Raw genomic sequence first — 24,769 nt, 5'->3', positions numbered from 1 at the left:
ACAGAGTTGCAGCTATTATAATCACCGGGTAAGTATATTCAAAAATTTATTTTATTATCAAAATAAAATTTTTCTTCATAAGACCAGCAGTAGCTAACAGATCTTATGTGGATGTTATAGTGTTGGTCATTTAAATATTTATCTTCATTTTGTCTTTTTGTAACTTGAAGTGAGCTAGATATGAGATTTAACTTCTCTTCTTTTCTACATCGGTAAATTTATGAATTATTCAACAATTATACCTGTAAAATTAAATTTATTTAAATACAATATTTAATCTGAGATTGCTGTCATTCTGAGCCACAATTACTGTACACATGAAAATTCTGAAATTAACCATTTCCATACAAAATGAGAAAGTCATACCATAGTTCGTGTATATAATCACATTGCATCTATTGTACAGTAATTGTCTCTTTTTTACATCAGTACAGTAATATACAAATAGAGATGTATTGTTATTGTTTATCATACCACAGTTTCTGTATATAATCGCATTACATCTGCAGTTCGTATTTTTTTTTTAAATCCATACAGTAACTATAATACTTTTATAAATATATTGTTATACCTTATCATACCATAATTCACGTATATGTATGATCACATTGCACCCACAGTAATTGTCTTTTTAAGTTAGGTACTGTAGTTGATTGGCAGAAGTCTATCTATTGTTAGTTTGTGCTAATGGCTTAAGTTTGTATTTCATTGATCAGGCCAAAAAAAAACATTGCAATCCACTTTAGCGGTACTGTTTCGACTTCCATTTTCCTTCTTGCTATGTAACCTCTTGACTTTTACTTCTTGGTGCAATTGCTTTGTTTTTTCCCACCCAGGTAGCACTTGGCCACTCAATGCCATGCATGGTTCGGTACAACAAATTCATAGATCCAACCCAAAGTCTGTGATATGTTGTACTAACAGTGTATTGTTCATTTTATAAAGTGGCATTGCTACACAGCAATGGTGGGTTATAGAATAACAAAGCTAAATTTGATACATATGACCTTAATGATAAATTTGCAGAACATTCATTTATATTTTGAAGATTTTCCTTGCAGCAGGTCGATGTAGTCACACATCATGCTGTGCAATAAGCATTACCAGAGAGTCTACAGCATTCCTTATGCCCTAGTTGCACTTGGGGTTAGGCTTCTATTTTTCCATCTTGCTTCCCAACCTCTAACTTCATGGTGCAATTGCAGGAATTCCCCCAGTTGCATCTTCAGTGCCAAATTGCTCTCAACTCCAGCAGTAGGTAATTTGGTCCAAATTATCAAGATATTGTGCAACAAGAATTCCTTTTTGTAGGAGCCTCATAATTTCTCCCAGCTTCCACTGCAGCTCTGATAGCAGCATCACAACCTATAGATTGTTTAGCTGAGCATTCAACATAGGTGTACATTTTCTCTGACTTGGCAAGTGCTATCCCTTCCTCTGTAGGCACGTAAATAGTGTCTTTCTTTTGATTTTTCCCTGTACCACCTAGTTCTACTCGTAAATCTGTCTTGGTTCCTGAAATCAAACAAGGTAGTGTGAATGACATGCATTAAAATCAAGTTAGCCAAACAGTCTTAATACCATAATCAACTCATGAACTGGACATTCATATAGCATATATAAAATGTAAATACAAAGATGATATAGCAAGGTAACGAAGTTGCCCCAGAACAATAAGGATGGGTTTCGGTAACATATCTAGGGCTGTTGAAATCTCTGATTGTATGCTGGTCACCTTTACACTCCGATTCCCCATTTCCTTATTCTAAATGAAATCCTATTTCTTTAATCAAAATGGTAACCATTAATATTTTGTTACTTGTGAATTAAATCCTCTCAAAATCATACAAACAACTTTTAAGCAATGAACCCTTGTCTTTTCACCATCGCCTGACTCTTTAACCCATATGTACAGTATGTGCCAGTTGATGCTGAATCTGAACCCTTTCTGGTAGACCAGGCAGTTTGCAGTTTGACCAAAATCCTTAGTGTTAAGAAACTAAGCTTTAGAGCGGTGTCTGTGCTTCTGTTTACCTTGCACCCAGAAGTCGGTTGTTCTGATGTACTACAGGTCTGCTCTCAATGCCTTAGCAGAATTACTATCAGACACTGGGGATTTTCTTCTCAACCACAGTTTACTGGATGCTTCTTTGATGTGAATGACAATGCCAGGCCAGAAAATGCTCTTTGTGGCTAAAATAGTGAAGTTTCCTTTGAATCAATGAGGGAGATGCTGCTTAAAGGGGATTAAAGATTTAACAGAACTAAAAGGGATTTGTGAAATCTTCCTTCCTAAAATATGGCCCAGATTATCTTTGGACTGCAGAATTTAGTGCAGACCAGACCTTTAAACTACTGTCTGCTGTGGCTTCCATGGAAGTGTGGGCTATAAGGGAATCCTAGATGTCAACTTCAGCAGTAGTAAAATTACTGTGTAAGCCCGCCTACAAAGCCTTGCAGAACTTTATTAAAGCAAAGTTCAAGGTGAGGTGTGCCACGTGCTGGCTACCTTTGATCTCATGAAAATGGAGGTACAGTAGAAGAATTTTTCTACATTGATCCACTGCAAATTTCTTTTCCTGAACCTCTAGTGGACAAAATGAAAGGCAATGCAGACGAAATGGTTACGTTACCTCAAGAGAATTGGAGTAGAGGTTTTCAGCCCTTAAAAGGAAAAAGGCTTCCTTTTGTATATTTACTGCCTATAAGATCCAGCATCAGGCTTAACAAGGACAACAAAGCTATAAAGCTACCCTACCAAGGTGAGGTCATATCCCAGGACCAATCAGACTTTGGCTCTAGAGCAAGGAGAGACCATTGGAGATCATCCAAGGGAAACAGAGCTGGTAAATTACATATAGGTAGAGGATCTCGTCAGTGAGGGGCTTCAGGTTGGGGTCGTCTCCATTGTTTTTAGGAACGTTGTAGTTTTTCTCAGTGAACGCAGAGTATAGTCTCAATGGGTTTCAGTTGCTTGTGGATATCAAAACCTTACGCCACAAGTCTCATCATGCCAGGACCCTGGGACTTTATTCTTTTGTAAGCAAAATGCTGAAGAAAGGAGTCATAGAAATGTGCAAACAACAACAACTGCAGCAGTTTCTAGTTCACTGCAGGGCAAATGCATCAGACATGTCTTGGTCAGGTCAGGGGTTTGGGAATTTTCATCACTGACTACTGCAGATTGGTGATGTGGGAGACCTTGGTCTGATTTCTCACAGCAAACCTCCCTTGTATGGGTGGCCATGACTGGTACAGCTTTGCTGATCATAGCTGTACACAAACCCTTTCACCACGTTAAGGTATCCCCATTCAGAAAACTGCAGATTTCTAAAATTCCTTGGCAGATTATTCGTTGTGCCGAAGAAAGACTTCCCAGAGAGAAGAATGGTCCTCAACCTGTCTCACCTCATAAAAGACATCAGGTGTGATCTACTCAAAAAGGCAACAGTTCTGCATGTCCACTAATTACTATTCCAAGGGGCTTGCACGTGTACTATAGATCAAAAAGTCACTTATTGACACGTCCCTTTTGCTCATCAGTTCCAATATTAACGAGGGTTTCAGCTTGAGAGGAGGTTCAAAGGAATGCCGTTTGGCCTCAACAATACCCCAAATGTGTTTACAAAGGCAATGATGAAACTCCTGCGGTTGCAGGGAATTCAGATCAGGTTATTTAGACAGGTGACTGATTTAGGGGGAGACAAAAGAATTATGCCTCAATTACACACATTAGGTTTTGCAGGTTCTTCAGGCCTAGGTCACCTGATCAACTTTGTAAAGTCAAGACTAATTCCAAGAAGAATATTTTTGTGGTTAGGTCTCTAATGGAATATGGTGAATGCCACATTAGATCTTTCAAAAGTATCTAAGCAAAGAATTCTAAGCAGGGTCCGATTCTTGGTTTTGAGCCGCTTTTCTTCCAATTAGCAACTGTAGAAGACTTTGAGCCTTCTCCAGTTTGCCTCGATAGTTGACCCTGTGTTAAGGAACAAGTTAAAAGGTCTGTATTGCGTGCAGAGAAAAGTGGCTTGGAAGGGTTTTTTGGACTGTGGCTCAATTATCCAGACATTGCGAAGGAATTCTCAGGCCATGGCTAACTCGAGATTCCTTGCCCATAGTACTCCTATTGGCCACTGCCCTGACTAACATGGTTATTCATACTGAAGTATCCCAGTAGGGTAGGGGGAGGTCATTTAGAGGAGAACTTCATGTTCGGGATGTGGTCCCCTCAGTTCGCAACATTTCACATACAGTATGTGTTGGAACTGATGGCAGTCTTCCTGATGTTGAAGAGAAATGGATTCCTGAAAACATTCCATCTGTCAGTATCACTCAATATAGTAGCGGATACTATCCAGTCAGACAGTCCTGCATATGGAATAGACCCTGCACCAGAGTTTTTTCAGGAGATTTTAGAGCTCTTTATGGCTCACCAAATAGACCTGTTTGCTACGAAAGATAACCATAAACTTCCAATATGTGTATTTCCGAATGCCTGCTCTCAGCGGTGGTAAGTGATGCTCTAAATCTGAATTGGAACAGATTTTTTTTTATATTTCCTCAGAGTTTGATTTCAAAGGCTTTCAATATTATTCAGGATTTTCAGGGACAGCTGTGCCAAATAGCAACTGCAACGGATCACAGGCATTATAGTTCACTTTGATGAAATCAACTATTTTGTCCTTGTTGAAAGGTTGCTGTGTGTACAAATCTCCAATTGTGGTGGTTCATTGCTGCAAGTTAGAGCTCACAAACTTATGAATAGCATTAGTATCTAGCAATGCTACACCCCCTTTACAACCTCCTAACTCAAGGATGTTCAAAGGTCATTTGATGTTTCCGTTTGAACCTGTGGTGGCTGCTCAGTGGATTGTGTAACACCCCAAGCTCCTAGACAGAATAACAACTAGTTCTAGCGTACATAAGTGAGTAATAATGAATTGGCTAGTGTATCACTAGGACAACTAGATGTCCTGTATATACAGTGTATAAATAATAAACATACATATGTATTTCTTGTGATAGAGGATCGCTTCAGTCACAATGTAAGAGTATAATACTTTAGAACTTATTGTTCTTATATGTAAGTCCTGTAAAAGAGCAGCTTGATAGTAGTAAAGCATATTTTTCCAAACTTGTCATTCATTAAGTGGGTGAATTCTTCTTTTTTGTCACTTCAGTAGAGTACCATCCAGGGCTGCCACTCTTCCATTCTGTGCATTCAACAGCTTTAAATTAATTGACATATCGCTTCTTTAGATTACATTCCTCAATGTGCATCATTTCTTAGAGGAGTTATATACTTATCTTTTTTCAATATTAAACTTACCCGATGATCATGTAGCTGTCAACTCCGTTGCCCGACAGAATTCTATGGAGGGATACGCCAGCTATCACAATACTAGAAGGGGGTGTACTTACCAGCGCCACCTGTGGCCAGGTACTATAGTACTTCTTGTTGACACCTCCTCAATTTTTCCTCTGTCGTGCTTCCGGCAAGACGTTCTGGGATACGCTTATGATCTTGGAGTATTTTCACGGCTTTTGGTGAAGTATTTCTCTCAGATTTCGGCTGTCGCTTTACTGGAAAACTTCTATATTAGCTTAGATAGCTATTATTTAGTCCTGATTAACGGTTAACGATCTTTTGCTTGATTTTGAAACCCCACTTGGCTAACTCTTTTGATTCAAGATGTCTGACATTTCACAAGCCCCCACCCATAGACGATGTAGGTCTTGTAATAGGCGTATTCCGAAGGCCTCGGTAGATCCTCACACCGCTTGTTCTGACTGTAGGGAAAGGCCCTGTCAGTTAGAAGATCGATGTGAGGAATGCGCCGGACTTTCGGAACTTGATTTTGTCCGTCTTCTTAAGTATTCAACCAAGTTAGAGAGAGAGAGAGTTAGGAGGAGTTCTTCTCACTCTTCACTTTTTTCCTCACCTCATGATCCCCTACCTTTTCCTACCCCTGTAGTGGCTACCCCCGAACCTACTATTTGCCCTCAGCCTGATATGTCTGTTGTTTTGCGTGCCATTCAGGCCTTAGGTGACAAAGTAGAGTCAGTGGTTAGTGATCATAAGTCTCTTATGGCCGAAGTCAAGGAACTTAAGGTCAAGAGTGCAGTGGGTGGTATTAGTGCCAGTGCTGTGACGAGTGCTAGTGTCAGTGCAGTGCCAAGTGCTAGTGTCAGTGTCAGTGTGGTGCGTGAGGATACTTCTGTGCGTGCCAGTCGTCCTCCCAGTCCGGGACCTCTTGCAAGCTCCCAAGCCCAGGGGAGAAGCAATGTCGAAGGGCAAAAGGGTTCGGCAGGCCTTGATCGGCGCACAGAAGTATCCTCGGTGGTTGCGGGCGTGTCTTCCAGAGACCGTCACTCCCACCTGCAGACGATTGAGCCCGTCTTTTACTCGTCTGCTGATCAATTGTCAGGGAAGAAACGCTGGACTCAGGTCTCAAGACCACTCAAACGCAGAGTCCAGACCTCAAGAACTCAACCGGGCTGCAGTCATTGGATCAGCTCAGACTCGCCGCAGTCATCAGTTGAATGCACTCCTCCTAAGAGGAGTAAGGTTCTGCCGCAACAGATCTCTGCTGTTAAGGCTTTACCTCAGCAGACCTTAGTGTCTGCCGACCCCAAGTTGACTCTACTGCAGTCCATGCAGTCACAACTTGCGGTCTTGATGCGTGAGTGTCAGGCTGAGAAGGTTACACCTCCTCCTGCGATCGCTCCGCCTGACCGCAGTACTGCCTGCCAGGCGTACGATGTTGAGGCTCCTCAGGATACCTTACCACGTTCTGAGTTTACTGTTTCCAGTGGTGTGCAGCTCCCTCCGCCTTCCTTAAGGCAACCTCAGCAATGGGAACAGGAAGCTTATACCTTACTTCCTCCGCTTCCACTTGCAGTTCCACCAGTGAGGCAACACTCTCTTGAGGTACAACAACCTCTCCCATCCATGAGTCAGTCTCCTCAGCTCTCGCTGCAGCGAGCTCAACCCTCCTCAAGGCAAGCACCTCAACACCTTAGCCTTGCGCCTCAGGAACCTCAACTCGCGAGACAATTACTGCGTTCTGCGCAGCCACTACCTCATCGCTCACAGCTCACACCTCAGGAACCTCAACTCGTTCCTCAGGAACTTGCTACTGCGCATCCGCCAACCACTCAGCAAGCGCAACCCTTGAGTTCAGACACTCATGCCAGGAGTCAGCCTACTCCACCCATGCGCCTACCTTCTGCTACTTCTTTTGATCAGCCTTTGCAGACTGAGCCTCAGGTGTTCCCTCAACAGAGTCTTGAGGAGGAAACCACAAATATTGTTGTTCCAGCTCGTGCTGACTCTGCTGTTCAGCATACCTTACCGATCTCTTCGCTACACTCTGGTGATGAGGTGTCTGATGATGAGGCTGCACACCTGGATCCCTCATCAGACGTGGATGAATCCAAGTCTTCTCCTCCTTCTATTGACTTTCGTAAGGTCTTGGCTCTTTTTAGGGAGGTATACCCAGACCACTTTGTCTCTGCTATCCCCCGCTCTCCGCCATCTGAGTTTTCGCTGGGCATGCAGCCAGCTAAGTCTACTTATACTAAGCTCGTCTTAGCAAGGTCCTCTAAGAGAGCGTTAAGGATTTTAGGGGAGTGGTTGCAGTCTAAGCAACAACTTGGAAAGACTTCGTTCATGTTTCCTCCGACTAAGCTCACTTCTAAAGCGGGCGTTTGGTATGCCACAGGAGAGGAACCAGGCTTGGGAGTACCTGCCTCTGCCCAGGCTGACTTCTCAAGTCTGGTAGACTCTCCTCGTAGAACAGCAATGAGGCGCTCTAAGGTTTGCTGGACCTTCTCAGACCTTGATCACTTCCTGAAGGGTGTTTTTAGAGCATTTGAGATGTTCAACTTCCTAGACTGGTGCCTGGGGGCCCTCAGCAAGAAGACCTCCCCTGCGGACAAGGATTCTGCCATGCTATTAATGTCCTGCATGGATAAGGCCATTAGAGATGGATCTGGCGAGCTTGCTTCGATGTTTGTGTCAGGGGTTCTTAAGAAAAGGGAGCAGCTTTGTACCTTCCTTTCCTCCAGCATCACACCTTGTCAAAGGTCTCAACTCCTTTTCGCTCCGCTCTCGAAGTTCCTTTTTCCCGAAGAGCTTGTTAAGGACTTGTCTGCTGCCCTGATACAAAAGGACACACATGATCTTGTGGCCTCATCGGCTCGTAAGACTAAGGTTCCTACCTCAGTCCCCAGGACTTATCGCACCCCAGTGGCTGATACTCCTGCTACGAGGTTCATACCGCCCTTTCGTGGTAGAGCCCCCAGCCGAGGAAGCTCCCGTCCAGACTCTTCCAGGAGCAAGTCTAGGAAAAGTTCCAAGGCTTCTAAAGGAAAAAACTGACTCTCCGCATCTCCAGACAGCAGTAGGAGCCAGACTCAAGATCTTCTGGCAAGCCTGGGAAAAGAGAGGTGCAGACGCCCAGTCTGTCAGTTGGCTGAGGGAGGGTTACAGGATTCCATTCTGCCGCAAACCCCCTCTGACCACATCTCCCATCAACCTCTCTCCCAACTACAAAGAAGAGGACAAGAGGCTAGCGTTGCACCAGGAGGTGTCGCTCCTTGTACAGAAGAAGGCAGTGGTTATAGTCCGGGACCATCAATCCCCGGGCTTCTACAACCGTCTCTTTCTGGTGGCCAAGAAGACAGGAGGTTGGAGACCGGTGCTGGACGTCAGCGCGCTCAATGCGTATGTCACCAAGCAGACGTTCACGATGGAGACGACGAAGTCGGTCCTAGCAGCGGTCCGGCAGGAGGACTGGATGGTCTCGTTGGACCTGAAAGATGCCTACTTTCACGTTCCTATTCATCCAGACTCCCAACCTTTCCTGAGATTCGTTTTTGGAAAGGTTGTGTACCAATTCCAAGCCCTGTGTTTTGGCCTAAGCACAGCTCCTATGGTGTTTACGCATCTGATGAGGAATATAGCAAAATTCCTCCACTTATCGGACATCAGAGCCTCCCTTTACTTAGACGACTGGCTGTTGAGAGCCTCCACGAGTCGTCGCTGTCTGGAGAGTCTCAACTGGACTTTGGACTTAATCAAAGAACTGGGTCTGTTAGTCAACATAGAAAAGTCTCAGCTCATTCCCTCCCAATCCATTGTGTACCTGGGAATGGAGATTCGGAGTCAGGATTTTCGGGCTTTTCCATCGGCCCCAAGGATAAGCCAAGCCCTAGATTGCATCATGAGCATGCTGAAGAGGAGCAGTTGCTCGGTGAGACAGTGGATGAGTCTCACAGGGACCCTTTCATCGCTGGCCCTGTTCGTCGAGCTAGGGAGACTCCACCTCCGCCCTCTTCAATTCCATCTTGCAGCTCATTGGGACAAGGGTTTGACTCTCGAAGCAGTCTCTATCCCAGTCACCAAAGAGATGAAGACCACTCTCTTGTGGTGGAAGACCAATCTCCTTCTCAGGGAGGGCCTATCGTTGGCTATTCAGACCCCCAATCTTCATCTCTTCTCAGATGCATCGGACTCGGGCTGGGGTGCGACCTTGAACGGACAGGAATGCTCGGGAACGTGGAACGAGGAACAGGGAACGCTCCACATCAACTGCAAGGAGCTACTAGCAGTTCATTTAGCCCTGCTGAACTTCAAGTCCCTCCTGCTAGGCAAGGTGGTGGAGGTGAACTCAGACAACACCACAGCCTTGGCTTACATCTCCAAGCAAGGAGGGACCCATTCGAGGAGCCTATACGAGATCGCAAGGGACCTCCTCATTTGGTCAAGAAGTCAAAACCTCACTTTAGTCACGAGGTTCATTCAGGGCAACATGAACGTCTCAGCAGATCGCCTAAGCAGAAGGGATCAGGTCATTCCCACGGAATGGACCCTCCACAAGAGTGTGTGCAACAGACTTTGGACCTTGTGGGGTCAGCCTACCATAGATCTGTTTGCCACCTCCATGACCAAGAGACTTCTGCTGTACTGTTCCCCAGTTCCAGACCCAGCAGCAGTTCATGTGGATGCTTTTCTGCTGAACTGGTCCCATCTCGACCTTTACGCATTTCCACCGTTCAAGATAATAAACAAAGTCCTTCAGAAGTTCATCTCGCACGAAGGGACACGGCTGACGCTGGTTGCTCCCCTTTGGCCTGCAAGAGAATGGTTCACAGAGGTACTTCAATGGCTAGTCGACGTCCCCAGGACTCTCCCTCTAAGAGTGGACCTTCTACGTCAACCTCACGTAGACAGGTTGCACCCAAACCTCCACGCTCTTCGGCTGACTGCCTTCAGACTGTCGAAAGATTCGCTAGAGCTAGAGGCTTTTCGAAGGAGGCAGCCAGCGCGATTGCCAGAGCAAGAAGGGTTTCCACTCGTAGAGTCTACCAATCTAAGTGGGAAGTCTTCCGGAGCTGGTGTAGAGCCAATGCAGTATCCTCTACCAATACCTCTGTGACCCAAATAGCTGACTTCCTATTACATCTTAGGAATGAGAGATCCCTTTCAGCCCCTACGATTAAAGGGTACAGGAGTATGTTGGCTTCAGTTCTCCGCCACAGAGGTTTGGACCTTTCTTCCAACAAGGACCTTCAAGACATCCTTAAGTCTTTTGAGACTTCTAAAGAGCGTCGTCTACCCACTCCAGGCTGGAACCTAGACGTAGTCTTAAGGTTCCTTATGTCACCTAGGTTCGAACCTCTCCAGTCAGCTTCCTTCAAGGACCTTACCCTCAAGACTTTTTCTCGTCTGCCTTGCAACAGCTAAGAGAGTCAGTGAGGTTCATGCCTTCAGCAAGAACATTGGTTTCACGACCGAATCTGCAACATGTTCTTTTCAGCTCGGATTCTTAGCTAAGAATGAACTTCCTTCGCGTCCTTGGCCTAGATCATTTGAAATACCTAGCCTCTCCAACATGGTAGGTAACGAGCTAGAGAGAGTTCTTTGCCCTGTCAGAGCTCTCAAGTATTATCTTAATAGGTCTAAACCTATTCGAGGACAGTCAGAAGCCTTATGGTGTGCCATCAAGAAACCTTCGAGGCCCATGTCCAAGAACGGGGTTTCGTATTATATAAGGCTTCTGATTAGAGAAGCCCATTCTCACTTAAAGGAGGAAGACCTTGCGTTGCTGAAGGTAAGGACCCACGAAGTAAGAGCCGTAGCTACTTCGATGGCCTTTAATAAAAACCGTTCTCTGCAGAGCATAATGGATGCAACCTATTGGAGGAGCAAGTCAGTGTTTGCATCATTTTATCTTAAAGATGTCCAGTCTCTTTACGAGAACTGCTACACCCTGGGACCATTCGTAGCAGCGAGTGCAGTAGTAGGTGAGGGCTCAGCCACTACATTCCCTTAATCCCATAACCTTTTTTAACCTTTCTCTTGAATGCTTTTATTGTTGTTTTTATGGTTGTTACGGTAGGCTAAGAAGCCTTCCGCATCCTTTTGATTTGGCGGGTGGTCAATTCATTCTTGAGAAGCGCCTGGGTTAGAGGTTGTGTAGAGGTCCTTTAGTAGGGGTTGCAGCCCTATATACTTTAGCACCTTTGAGTTGATTCAGCCTCCAAGAGGAACGCTTAGGCAGATTTGCACCAACTCGCAAGGGTGCCATTTTAGGTCGGAAAAGTTTCCTGATCGCTGATTGGTTGGACAACGATCATTCTGACCAATCAGAGAGCAGGAAACTTTTCCTAGCTAAAAGGGCACCGCTAGTCTGCAAATGCGCCTCATTAAAAAAAATTGAGTATAGTTAATTATTAATATATGGAAGCTAATATTTTTGTTTATAAAACAGGAAATTTAGTCAACTGAATATACTGTACTGTATCACATTACTGCAAGGTCGACTGTAATGATTATATTTATAAATAGGCCTACTGTACACTATTAGAGTACTTTATTGCAATAAGAAAAATGTATTTATGGACAATATGAAAGCTATAGACTTTGGTATTTTTTTTTCACCATTTAGAGATATACTAATTGACAAAGATGATTATTTTAATGACTGAAGAGTTATCTATCTTAGTACCAGGCCAATATTTCTTACCAACGAGAACTGTCGGGACTTCCAGACCGCAAAACTTCCTCACTTCTGGGAGCCATAGAGACGACACATGATCAAAAGATGCTCTATTTTCAACGCTAAAACACACAAGGAAGACTGTTGTCTGCAAAAGATTACAAGCAATAATGAATTATTATTATTAATTGTTAAGTTACAACCCTTGTTGAAAAAGCAGGATGCTATAAGCCCAGAGGCTCCAACAGGGAAAATAACCCAGTGAGGAAAGGAAACAAGGAAAAATAAAATATATTAAGAACAATGAATATTTCATATATAAACTTTAAATAATTTAACAACACAAGAGGAAGAGAAATTAGATAGAATAGTGTACTCTCAAGCAAGAAAACTCTAACCCAAGACAGTGGAAGAGGCTATGGCACTACCCAAGACTAGAGAACAATGATTTGATTTTGGAGTGTCCTCCTAGAAGAGCTGCTTACCATAACTAAAGAGTCTCTTCTACCATTACCAAGAGGAAATTGGCCACTGATCAATAACAGTGCGGTAGTTAACCCCTTGGGTGAAGAATTGTTTGGTAATCTCAGTGTTGCCAGGTGTACGAGGACAGAGGAGAATATGTAAAGAATAGGCCAGACTATTCTGTGTATGAGTAGGCAAAGGGGAAGAACCGTAACCAGAGAGAAGGATCCAATGTAGTGCAGTCTGGCTAGTCAAAGGACCCCATAACTCTCTAGCGGTAGTGTCTCAACGGGCGGCTGGTGCCCTGGCCAACCTGCTACCTGCCAGTATTATTATTATTATTACAAAACCTAGTTGGAAAAGCTGGATGCTATAAGCCCAAGGGCTCCAACAGGGAAAAATGTCCCGGTGAGGAAAGGAAATAACTACAAGAGAAGTAATGAACAATCAAGATGAAATATTTTCAGAACAGTAACAACATTAAGCTAAACCTTTCATATATAAATAAAAAAAAAAAACAGGAAGAAAAACAAGATAAAATTGCAGCCCGAGTGTATGCTCTAGCAGTTAAGTACAGTATAGTCTTCAACAAAGAGGTATTGGGAGTTGTGAACAAATATGGTAAAATTTACTTATACAAAAGTAATTCATTGCTTAACTGATTTTCATTTTTTTTAAATGCTAGTATTCCCATTCATAGCAAGAAAGAAAACATGAGAACATTACCTAAGGTTGGCACGAAGAAAATGACAAACTAGTAATACAGTCTATAGAACTTTATCCAAAGGTAGGCCTAACATTTGTTTACACATTGAAATGTCACCAAAGGTTCAAGAGCCACCATAGCAATGAATTAAATTATGGGAATATCACAGATTGAAAGATTTTAAAACTATTTTTTAAGAAGAATGGCAGACATAGAAAAGAAGTGTGTCACGATAGATGGTTTGGTCCTGTGTTGAGGATGAATGGAGGGGAGTGAGTGAGGATTTGGGAGAAACCTGTTAGGGGAAGAAGATCGAGATGGAGGCAGAATTAGATGGATTAGATGGCGAGATTAATTGAAGGATAATATGGAAAGAAGAAGTTTAGTGGAAGATGTCTATGATGAAAGGCATTGTAGAGGGTGTATCAGGCAACCGACCCCTTAATGTAAGGTTAACGGTGGAAAAGAAGATAACGATAAGTTAAATTGTAATGTTAAACTGGGAAGCAAAGAAAAATTTTTCCCAAAAGTAATGCCCTGGTCATAAAAATCCCAGATGGCTTCTTCATACCAACAATGGATTTGTGATATTATTAAATTATTGTAAAGAACTGAATTGTTTGAGTCGATACTATGAGAGTGGCTTAATTAAAGGTAAGGTTTATAAGTTAAAGATGTCTGGGTTCAGCTCCAACATCACCTGAAGAGATCCACACCAGAACGTCAGCAGGGCAAGACTAACCCCATGCATACACACACACACACACACACACACGTGTGTTTGTGTGTACACACACACACACACACACACACATATATATATATATATATATATATATATATATATATATATATATATATATATATATATATATATATATATATATATATATATATATATATATATATATAATTAGGGGAAAATGTAGGAATTAATATTAATGGGGAATAAATACTTTAGATTTGCAGATGACAGTTGTGTTTTGTGAATCGTTGGAGAAATTACAAAATATGATAGAAGATTTGTATGAAGACAGCAGAAATGTAGGACAAAATTAATATATATAAAACTAACACAATGTTTAGAGAAACAACAAATAAAGAGTTACGGACGAACCTCTAGAGATATCTAATTAAGACGTACTTAGGACAGACAGTAAGTGTTTCCCCAAGACACGAGACCAAAATTAAAAGAAAGTTAATTGTGGAATGGAGAGAATTTGATAAACAAATTAGATTATGAAATGTAAAATGCCACTTTCTCTAAAAAAAGGTATTTAATCAGATGGTCCGACCAGTATTAAAGTGCGCATCAGATATTTGGAGCCTTACTAAAGTCTTAGAACAAGCTAGTTACTACAAATAAAGACCTATGGAAGGAATAATGATGGGAATAACCTTAAGAGACAGAAAAAGAGCAACATGGATACAAGAGCAAACTAAAGTAGAGGGTCCTAACAACATATAAGGAAAATAAATGGACATGGACAGGACATATTATGAGAATGACAAATAATAGATGGATATTAAGAATAACAGAATGGGTCACTAGAGATTGTAAAAGAAGCACGGTAAGGAAGAGAAGACGATGGATAGACCAACTAAGAAAGTTTGTGGTTGTGGACTGACATTGAAAGACCGTAAACAGATACAAGTGGAAGGAAATGTCTGAGTCCCTTCTATAGTGAACTGGTAATAGCCGATGATATATATATATATATATATATATATATATATATATATATATATATATATATATATATATATATATATATATATATATATATACACTAGTTTACACAACCCGTCAAAATGACAACTAAATATTCAGATACAAATGCATACACGTACAGATTCAACCCTTCCCACTCCCTTTATTATATAGGGGAGATGTGTGTGTGTGTCTGTGTCTGTGTACAGGCAAACCTAAGCCTTAGCATGACTTAAAGTCAACTTTGATTAAGGGCACCCTAATACATCAGTGCTTCATTTACTATATCATTGACTGTTGTCAATTATTGATAAATATCACATACTACATTGGTGGTGGTAATTTTCATCTTTAAATCAAAGCAATTATTATTTATATTTTCTTGGTTGATCTGTCAATACAAATATGATCATATTTTGCTCAACTTCTTGTTACTTTGTATAATTTCCTTATCATTCTTGAGTTAATACATAAATCTTTCTACGCAGGTAATCGTAACATAACCTTGGTCTAGTTGTTAGAAATATTCGCCTAGTGTTCGTAATTTTCCACGAAACTATCTAGGTTGTTATATATTATGCATTTATGTACTGTAATACAATAAGGGCCATAGGCTACACGTATTGAAAGAGATATTGCATCAGATTTCATTGATAGAACGTTTCAACGTTAATTATAAGTATTATACTGTAGTTTATGTTACAAAGTATTGAATTCTTTATAAATTACAACAAAGGTAGAATATGATTCTTTGTAAGCCTTCTGTTTATGAAATTATAATATTTTATACATATGCTCAGTTGTTTCATTTTTTATTGTACATTTATGTATGAGTTACGCACTACTCAGAGTGAGTCAGGGGCTCCGAGAGAGTAGATAGTTTATTCAAATGTGCCTCAAACATGGCTGCAACGTTTAAGGTTCTTAAAAATCTTCTTCGCTTAAGGGGTCAACTAGCCTAGTAACCTACTGCATTGTAATTGTTCAGTGACTACTATCATCTCAGTAAGGGCAAAGGAGATTCTTTAGCTATGGTGAGCAGCTCTTCTAGGAGAAGGACACTTAAAAATCAAGCCATTGTTCTCTAGTCTTGAGTAGTGTCATAGCCTCTGTACCATGGTCTTCCACTGTCCTGGGGTAGAGTTCTCTTGTTTGAGGATACACTCGGGTACACTACTATTTCTCTTCTTGTTAATTTTGGAAGTTTTTATAGTTTATATATGAAAGATCTATTTTAATGTTGTTAGTGTTTTTGAAATATTGTATTTCATATGTGCATTACTTCTCTTGTAGTTTATTTATTTCCTTATTTTCTTTCCTAGCTGAGCTATTTTCCCTGTTGGAGCCCTTGGGCTTATAGCATCATGCTTTTCCAACTAGGGTTATAGGTTACTAATTAATAATAATAATAATAATAATAATAATAATAATAATTTATTCCGATTGATGCTGGCTCTCGTTTTCTTAGTCAGTCCCTTGTTTAAGGCTTGGATGTTTTCTGTATGGTATTGTTGACATGACGATGCGCAATGAAATAAGAGGATTTCCTGCGACACAAGATAATAAAGGTCACATTGAGATGAACACAAGAGAAAGATGAAAACTATAAACTAGAAAATAAAACTTAAACTTTCATGAATATTTACGCTTCAAGTTCTTCACTTTTACTACGCCATTTTCACTTCCAACGTCTTTTTCATATGACCAAATTTCCAAAAGTTAAATCATATGAATACTTTATAAGTGATAGCTCTGAAAGTACTGGTCCATTGAAGCTAAAGGGGAATTAGAATTAAAAGTTGAGGGATATATATATATATATATATATATATATATATATATATATATATATATATATATATATATATATATATATATATATATATATATATATATATAACAAGCTATGATTGGGATCTAAGTGGCAGTATCTTACATATTAAAACTAAGGCGTAAGTAGACTTCAATAGCTTGAGATAGACCAGTGTTTGAAAATGTAGGCCTACAAATACATTAAACTTAGATATTCAACTATACTTCACCATAGCATCATATTTCTTTTAAATTATTTTCTAATTCCTTTATAGATTATTTCAAAATAAAGATTACACTTACTATTGTTATTAGTTCATTAATCATTGTTCGGGTTGCTTAATTAGAGCGATGCAATCCTAAAAAAATGTACGTATCTACTATAAAAATATATCTGAATGTGTTAATTATAAAACTAAGTGATACATCTTGGTAAGTCACTGATCTTTGTCTGCCTTACTTGCTTTATTATTATTATTATTATTATTATTATTATTATTATTATTATTATTATTATTATTAACCTACAACTCTATTTGGAAAAGCAGGATACTACTCTTTGAGATACTACCGTTAGAGAGTTATAGGGTCTTTCGACTGGCCAGACAGCACTACATTGGATCCCTCTCTCTGGTTACGGCTCATATTCCCTTTGCTTACACATACACCGAATAGTCTGGCCTATTTACACATTATCCTCTGTCCTCATACACTTAACGACACTGAGATTACCAAACAATTTTCCTTGGCCCAAGGGGTTAACTGCTGTGATGTAATTGATCAGTGGCTACTTTCCTCTTGGTAAGGGTAGAAGAGACTCTTTCGCTATGGTAAGCTGCTCTTCTAGAAAGAGACTCCAAAATCAAACCATCTTTACCATGGTCTTCCACTGTCTTGGGTTAGAGTTCTCTTGCTTGAGGGTACACTTGAGCACTATTCTATCTAATTTCTCTTCCTCTCGTTTTGTCAAAGTTTTCATAGTTTATATAGGAAATATTTATTTTAATGTCACTGTTCTTGAAATATTCTATCTTTCCTTTTTTCAGCAGTAATAATAATAATAATAATAATAATAATAATAATAATAATAATAATAATAATAATAATAATAATAATAATAATAATAATACCAGAGAAGTAATGAACAATTAAAATAATCTACGAACAGTCACATTAAAATAAACCTTTCATATGTAAACTATAAAAATAAAAAGATGAATAGAAATAAGAAGGAATAGAGTGCCCTATAGTATCCTTAGCAAGAGAACTATACCCCAAGACAGCAGAAGACCATAGTACAGAGTCCATGGCAATATCCAAGACTAGAGAACAATGGTTTGATTTTGGAGTGTCCTAGAAGAGCTGCTTACCATAGGTAAAGATACAACCCTAAATAATGTACGAACCTGCTAAAAAAAAAATGTAATGTATGGGTTGCTTATAAAAGTGATACGTACATCTTGATAAGCCAGTGGTCTCAGTCTTCCGTACTCGCATTGTCCAGCCGTGTCCCAGAAACTGATGTGATTGTCCGTTTCACCGTCACTGAAACAGCCTACGTGATTTTCGAACACCGTCGGAATGTACTCGCTTGGAAAGCTTCTCTAAGAAAAAAAGGAAAGAATAATCAATAAACCAGGTGAAGAGAAAAAAAAAGGAATAAATACAAGGTCATCGAAATTTATTAATGAGTGTTGGTGGCAAATTTTGTTATGGCTGTAGATATAATACTATATATATATATATATATATATATATATATATATATATATATATATATATATATATATATATATATATATATACATATATATATATATATATATATATATATATGTATATATATATATATATATATATATATATATATATATATATATATATATATATATATATATATATATATATATATGTGTGTGTGTGTGTGTGTGTGTGTGTGTGTGTGTGTGTGTGTGTGTGTGGTTATTATCCCCAATAGATGTAATTTGAAATCCCAAAACTTCCACCAGAGATCATCATATAGACATTTTCATATAAATAACCTTCGCTTAATACATTTTGATAAATTTGTTTTGGCTTATACAAATAGGAATGATTCAGAATTTCTCATATCTAGTTTGCTATATATATAAAAAAAAAACTTTTAATGTTTATGTTTATAAATGTAGACTTGTGAGCCTATACAGTAATTATTACGCTACATGTGAACAGTAAACATATAGGCCTACACACACTGCAATACAAAATGATTTCACCAATTTCAGTTCTTACTAACATTTAAGTAAGAGAGCACAAGGCAGGTCTTTCCAGTTGCACCATCACCAACGATCACGACTTTTATAGGCTGAGACTCACTTTCTGTCGCCATTGTGGTAATCTGTTGGTATAAAACATACAACTAATAACAGGTGGCATGAGAGAAAGATTTGAAAACAATATCTTAAATTCTACACTTTAGTCTCTTTTACTAACAAAGATGTGTTTGCTTTTGAATATCCAAAATTTCCTAATCGTCAATCGTCCACCATTTTTACTTATTATTTTAAACTAAGACTTTCTATCAATGTAGATCTAATAAGATAACACAAAAATTTGACAAATAATGGGGTCAGACAAGGAAGATAAGCCTACATTTTTTTTTAAACAACCGTGTGACATGATGGGAAGAAAATTCTGTGAGACGTAGACCTAGGTAAAGTTATGCTAGAATAGAATAGTGGTTTATACGTATTGTTGCTGGTATAGTTATTTTCAGAGCAATTAAAGCGAAGGGGTTGAGCAGAAGAAGGATACCTTTGATAGAAGGTATTGGAGAGGGAGCATCAGGCAACCGACCTTTAATGTAGGTAAGACTTTCTTGTCAACTGGAAATTCCAACATGACGCTATTATTATTATTATTATTATTATTATTATTATTATTATTATTATTATTATTAAGTAGTAGGTTGGCCAGTGCACCAGCCACCCGTGGAGATACTACCGCTAGAGAGCAATGGCATCATTTGCCTGGCCAGACAGTATTACATTTGATCCTTCTCTCTAGTTACGGTTCATGTTTCCTTTGCTTACACATACACCGAATATTCTGGCCTATTCTTTACATATTCTCCTCTGTCCTCATACCTGACAACACTGAGATTACCAAACAATTCTTCTTCACCCAAGGTGTTGTAATTGTTCAGTGGCCACTTTCCTCTTGGTGAGGGTAGAAGAGACTCTTTAGCTATGGTAAGCAGCTCTTCTAGGAGAAGGACACTCCAAAATCAAACCATTGTTCTCTAGTCTTGGGTAGTGCCATAGCCTCTGTACCATGGGCTTCCACTGTCTTGGATTAGAGTTCTCTTGCTTGAGGGTACACTCAAACACACTATTCTATCTAATTTCTCTTCCTCTTGTTTTATTAAAATTTATATAGTTTATATAGGAGATATTTATTTTAATGATGTTACTCTTCTTAAAATATTTTATTTTTCACTTTTACCTTTGTTCACTGGGCTATTTTCCCTGCTGGAGCCCCTGGGCTTATAGCATCCTGCTTTTCCAATTAGGGTTGTAGCTTAGCAAGTAATAATAATAATAATAATAATAATAATTATTATTATTATTATTATTATTACAAACTAGGCTATAACCCTCGCTGGAAAAGTAATGCTGTATAAACCCAAGGGTTCCAACAGGGAAATTAACCAATGAGCTTTGGTTTATAGCCTACAAACACACACGTTCGTAGGCTATATGCAGACACAATAATACGTGCACTTAAATACAAACTCATTTATGCAATCCTACAAAAGGAGAAATGCAGTAGTTTAAACTCACATTTATCACAAGATAACATGTCATAAATACCAGACATCGCTATCAGAAATGAAATGATGAGTGATGCTCTATCGGACTAGGCTATTTTTTGTTATGCTGTATATCGTTAATGCTAATTTATTCTTAGTTCTTTTAGAATAAACGGTAATAGGCATACAGCTATACACCACGAAATTGCAGTAGGTTTATAGCTTTTGATTTAATATTGCATGTATGATATTCCTTTACGTAAAATATTTCCTAACTCGTGTGACTAGGTAATATATTTCTTTCCTTTTTGGCTGTACCAAAAGCCTTCGGAAACTGGCAAAAAATGCCAGTATGTTGAAATGAAGTTGTTTTGAAGCATTTCATGTGATCTTGATCACAAATCAAGGCCAGAAGAATAGTTAGTCTTGTTGTAAACAACATTCAAACAGGAGTGTTGCCATTTTGATAGGAATTTCTTACAAATTTGTGGGACGAATGACCTCGCGCGGGAGGTCAAAGCTTGTCTCGATCTGTGATCATTGTTATGTGAATTCATCACTATATATATATATATATATATATATATATATATATATATATATATATATATATATATATATATATATATATATATATATATATATATATATATATATATATATATATATATATATATATATATATATATATATATATATATGAATTCACACAACAATGATCACAGATCGTGACAAGCTTTGACCTCCTGCGCGATGTCATTCCTCCCTCAAATTAGTAGGAAATTCCTATTAAAATGGCCCTCTGCTGTGCTTAATGTTGTTAATATCAAGACTAACTATTCTTCTGGCCTTTATTTGTAATCATGATCACATGAAAAGCTTCAAAACAACTTTATTTTTTGTTTTTCACAACTTTAACGCTCATTAATTTCAACGTACAGCGCAGGTGTTTTAGTTTTGAGTCACTAATGAATTACCATCTAGATCACTTTACAACTATGAAATATGTATTTTGGTAACTTGTCTTACTTACCCAATGAAGTACGGCAGTTTTCTTTCATTGCAACCTATCTATTGTCCAGACAGCACTTTTTGTTTTATCTCTCAGCGTTCGCATAGGTCTACTCATTTAAAATTCAAGACGATAGGCCAAGCTGTAATTGGTAGACGCGTAGACGACGTGTTAACTACAGGCAAAGTAGTTCCTGCAAGAGACTTGTTACCGGGAGATCAACCTGTAACTGCAACACGTGTTACAGATAGAACAAAGTGACTGTAACTACAAGTCGATGTATTAACGAAAGACCAAACTGCAACTGCGAGACGATGTGTTAACGATAGACCAAGCTGTAAACTACAACTGTGTGGGACACAGACATTAGCGAGAACCGGATGTAATGAGTAATTCTTTGATAAGAACAATTACAGTGACGTATATTATTATTTTCTATCAAAAGGTTTAAAAAGAAGAAAAGATAATGGACGATGAGTTACTTTATGGGGTTAAGAATGCAATGATTACCTCAATCTGGATATGAAATGTAGAAAACGAATGGAAAATAAGAGCTGATAATGAAGTGTTACAAACATAAGACAGGAAGCTATGTGATAAGATAGGAATTACCTAAGGTTGGCTAATTTACTCACGAACAACAAAAGGTTACCACAATCTAGATCCAAGTTAAATGGCCTAAATCATTCTTGAATTTCCAAAGATATACAATGATGAGTTGGAAAATTGAAAAGCTAGTTCTTTCGAAGAACAGTAAATATTTCAGCACCAAACGTAACCGTTCTAAATGAGCTGACCGTTTATAACTTATTGCATAAACTGAAAGTAATGACGAGTAAAACCAAGAAGCAGTAAAAGAAAAATAATAATAATATAGAGTCAGGAAAGAAGAATGTTTAAAGTTGAAATGGTGCTGTGGTGAGTCATTAAGCGCAAGGGATTTAGAAAATCCAGAGCCTTATTTGGCATTTGGTGGTATTTTTTTTAAAAATCCTCGTTACCCGAAATTGGCACAAGGTACGATAACTTCTAATTCCATCAGTAAATCCATTATATCATAGCCCCGCAAGATACGCCAGGCTCTGTGGAGATATGTTTTCAGTTCTCATATCAAATGGGAGCTTATTTTAATGTCAGTACGTGAACTGGTGCAGTCTGGTGGCCACCGGGAAACAACAGGTATCTTACTTGGCACTTACCATTTTAACCTGTTGAGAGATGCGTCATATTTAGAAGGCATGTGCTACGAGCAATGAAAGTAAAGAATGTACTTCCGATTTCGTTAAGAGCATTATCTTTTCAAGACAAAAGAATAATTCAAAATACTGAACATATAGGTGAGTTAGAGATGTTGCAAAACTGAACGTGGAAACCAAGGAATAACCGCAAACAATGATCATAGATGCCAATCTTTCTGTTAACATTCTCAGTTAATAAACAAAATTATGAACTACTGCTATATATATATATATATATATATATATATATATATATATATATATATATATATATATATATATATATATATATATATATATATATATATATATATATATACACACACACACACACACACACACACACACACATATATATATATATATATATATATATATATATATATATATATATATATATATATATATATATCTATATATTTAATGGTTGTGTCAGGATAATTAAATGCTGATGTTGCTGGTTGTCTTGCGGTTACAATGGATTTTAAATTAGAAACGGTGTTTTCATCGTTATTGTAGTGATAATTTGGTTTTAACAACCTACATCGAAATACGCAGTGTTGCTTGGTGAGTACCATATATAAAATGAGTGACATGATTAAGCACTGTATCGTTCACACACACACACACACACACACACACACACACACACATACACACAATTTCTGGGTCTTCTTTCTCGCCCCACATTTCCTAATCACATTGCTTATGTCATCTCATTCCTTAGACGATACCAAACCGCATTCAAATGATCAGATCCATCTTTTGCCTGATGACCATTTTACAATTTATGATATGGTGTGCCACACAGGAAATGAAAATCAATACGAATTAAGATACATAAACCAATAGTAAACCTTACAATGTTTCCGTATGTAGAAACACGGTGAAGATTAGCTGAAAAGAGAAAGTAAGAAATTCGAAAGCATATAATGCAAAACAATGAAATGAATGCTAGAACAATTCTCGACAACACCATTCTAGGGACTAATAACAAAAATAGGTATATGGCCTATAGAAAACAGTTTTAAATATAAAAATGATATGCTCATCAAATTATCACGATAGTAACCTCAGAAGGAAACAGAGTAGTGCAAGAGATTGTGGAAGATCAAATAAGGAACCCTTTTAAAGATTGCTGAGTTAAAAGTTTGATAGACGCATGTAAACAGTATAAAATAAAGGTGGAAAAGGTAGAAATGTATTCAAAATAAAATCATAAAATGGACATAAAGGATAATAGAAAGGAAATAAAAAGAACGCCTCTATAGAACAGAAGGATATGACGAAGTTGAGGTTCTGGGAAGGAAAGGACAAAAGACTTCGGGGGGCCTATTCAGCTGTAGAAAACGAAGGCCCAGAATACCCAACAAAGGAAGTACCTCAAGATATGGTTGGGCAATAGAGATACCGGAAATGCATAGTCGGAAGGAAATGGTGTCAGGTCAGGTTGGAACTGATAAGGATGGCTGTGATCAGCTTAGGCAGCAACGCTTAGATTTTAGGTCCCACGATGTTCACACCCTGAAGAGGTCCGAGAGCATATCTTACTTGAGTATGGACGAAGTGTTGCTACCTAAGGACCGGACATCATTACGAGTTACAACCTAACATGACTATTTCCTTCCTCCAATATACGTCCCTTATCTCCATTTCCTTTCAGGGGCGTAGCTATTGAGGTTTGGGGCCGGGGTGGGGGAGATATTATGGAGGGCCCACCCGGCCCAGCCCCATTACCATGGTGAGAGGCAAGCTAAGCTAGATTAGTTGAAAGGAGATAGGGCGCCACTGTAGAAAAAAAAAATTAGATGTAGTTCTATACTTTACACGATTTTATTGAGGTTGGGTTTAAAGACACTTTGAAAATAAAATGCCGATAATAGTAAATAAATGAAGTGTGTGAATTAATACATTTATAAGAATGAATTAGCATATATCGCAAATTAGACTATTCATAATGTTATACTTTAAACACGGGTGAATATTCGTAATAATTTGGAGGCCCGGGAGATATTTTGAAAAAAGAC

The 24,769-nt window shown here is 38.7% G+C and overlaps 1 protein-coding gene across 1 annotated transcript; it reads right to left on the bottom strand.

The window, feature by feature from the left end:
• Positions 1-274: 274 nt before the first annotated feature.
• Positions 275-21,899, bottom strand: LOC137625008 (rho-related protein racC-like). The gene is made up of 5 exons (XM_068355950.1): positions 21,526-21,899; positions 18,978-19,079; positions 18,160-18,306; positions 12,036-12,156; positions 275-1,515 (listed from the first exon to the last, which is right to left on the bottom strand). Exons 2-5 carry the CDS (start codon positions 19,068-19,070, stop codon positions 1,277-1,279), a joined length of 600 nt encoding a protein of 199 aa, XP_068212051.1. The 5' UTR covers positions 19,071-19,079; positions 21,526-21,899; the 3' UTR covers positions 275-1,276.
• Positions 21,900-24,769: the final 2,870 nt, after the last annotated feature.

The sequence above is a fragment of the Palaemon carinicauda genome, chromosome 31, assembly GCF_036898095.1.
Source record: "Palaemon carinicauda isolate YSFRI2023 chromosome 31, ASM3689809v2, whole genome shotgun sequence".
In the NCBI taxonomy this organism is placed as follows: Eukaryota; Metazoa; Arthropoda; class Malacostraca; order Decapoda; family Palaemonidae; genus Palaemon; species Palaemon carinicauda.
This window is presented reverse-complemented; position numbering and strand designations above follow the sequence as displayed.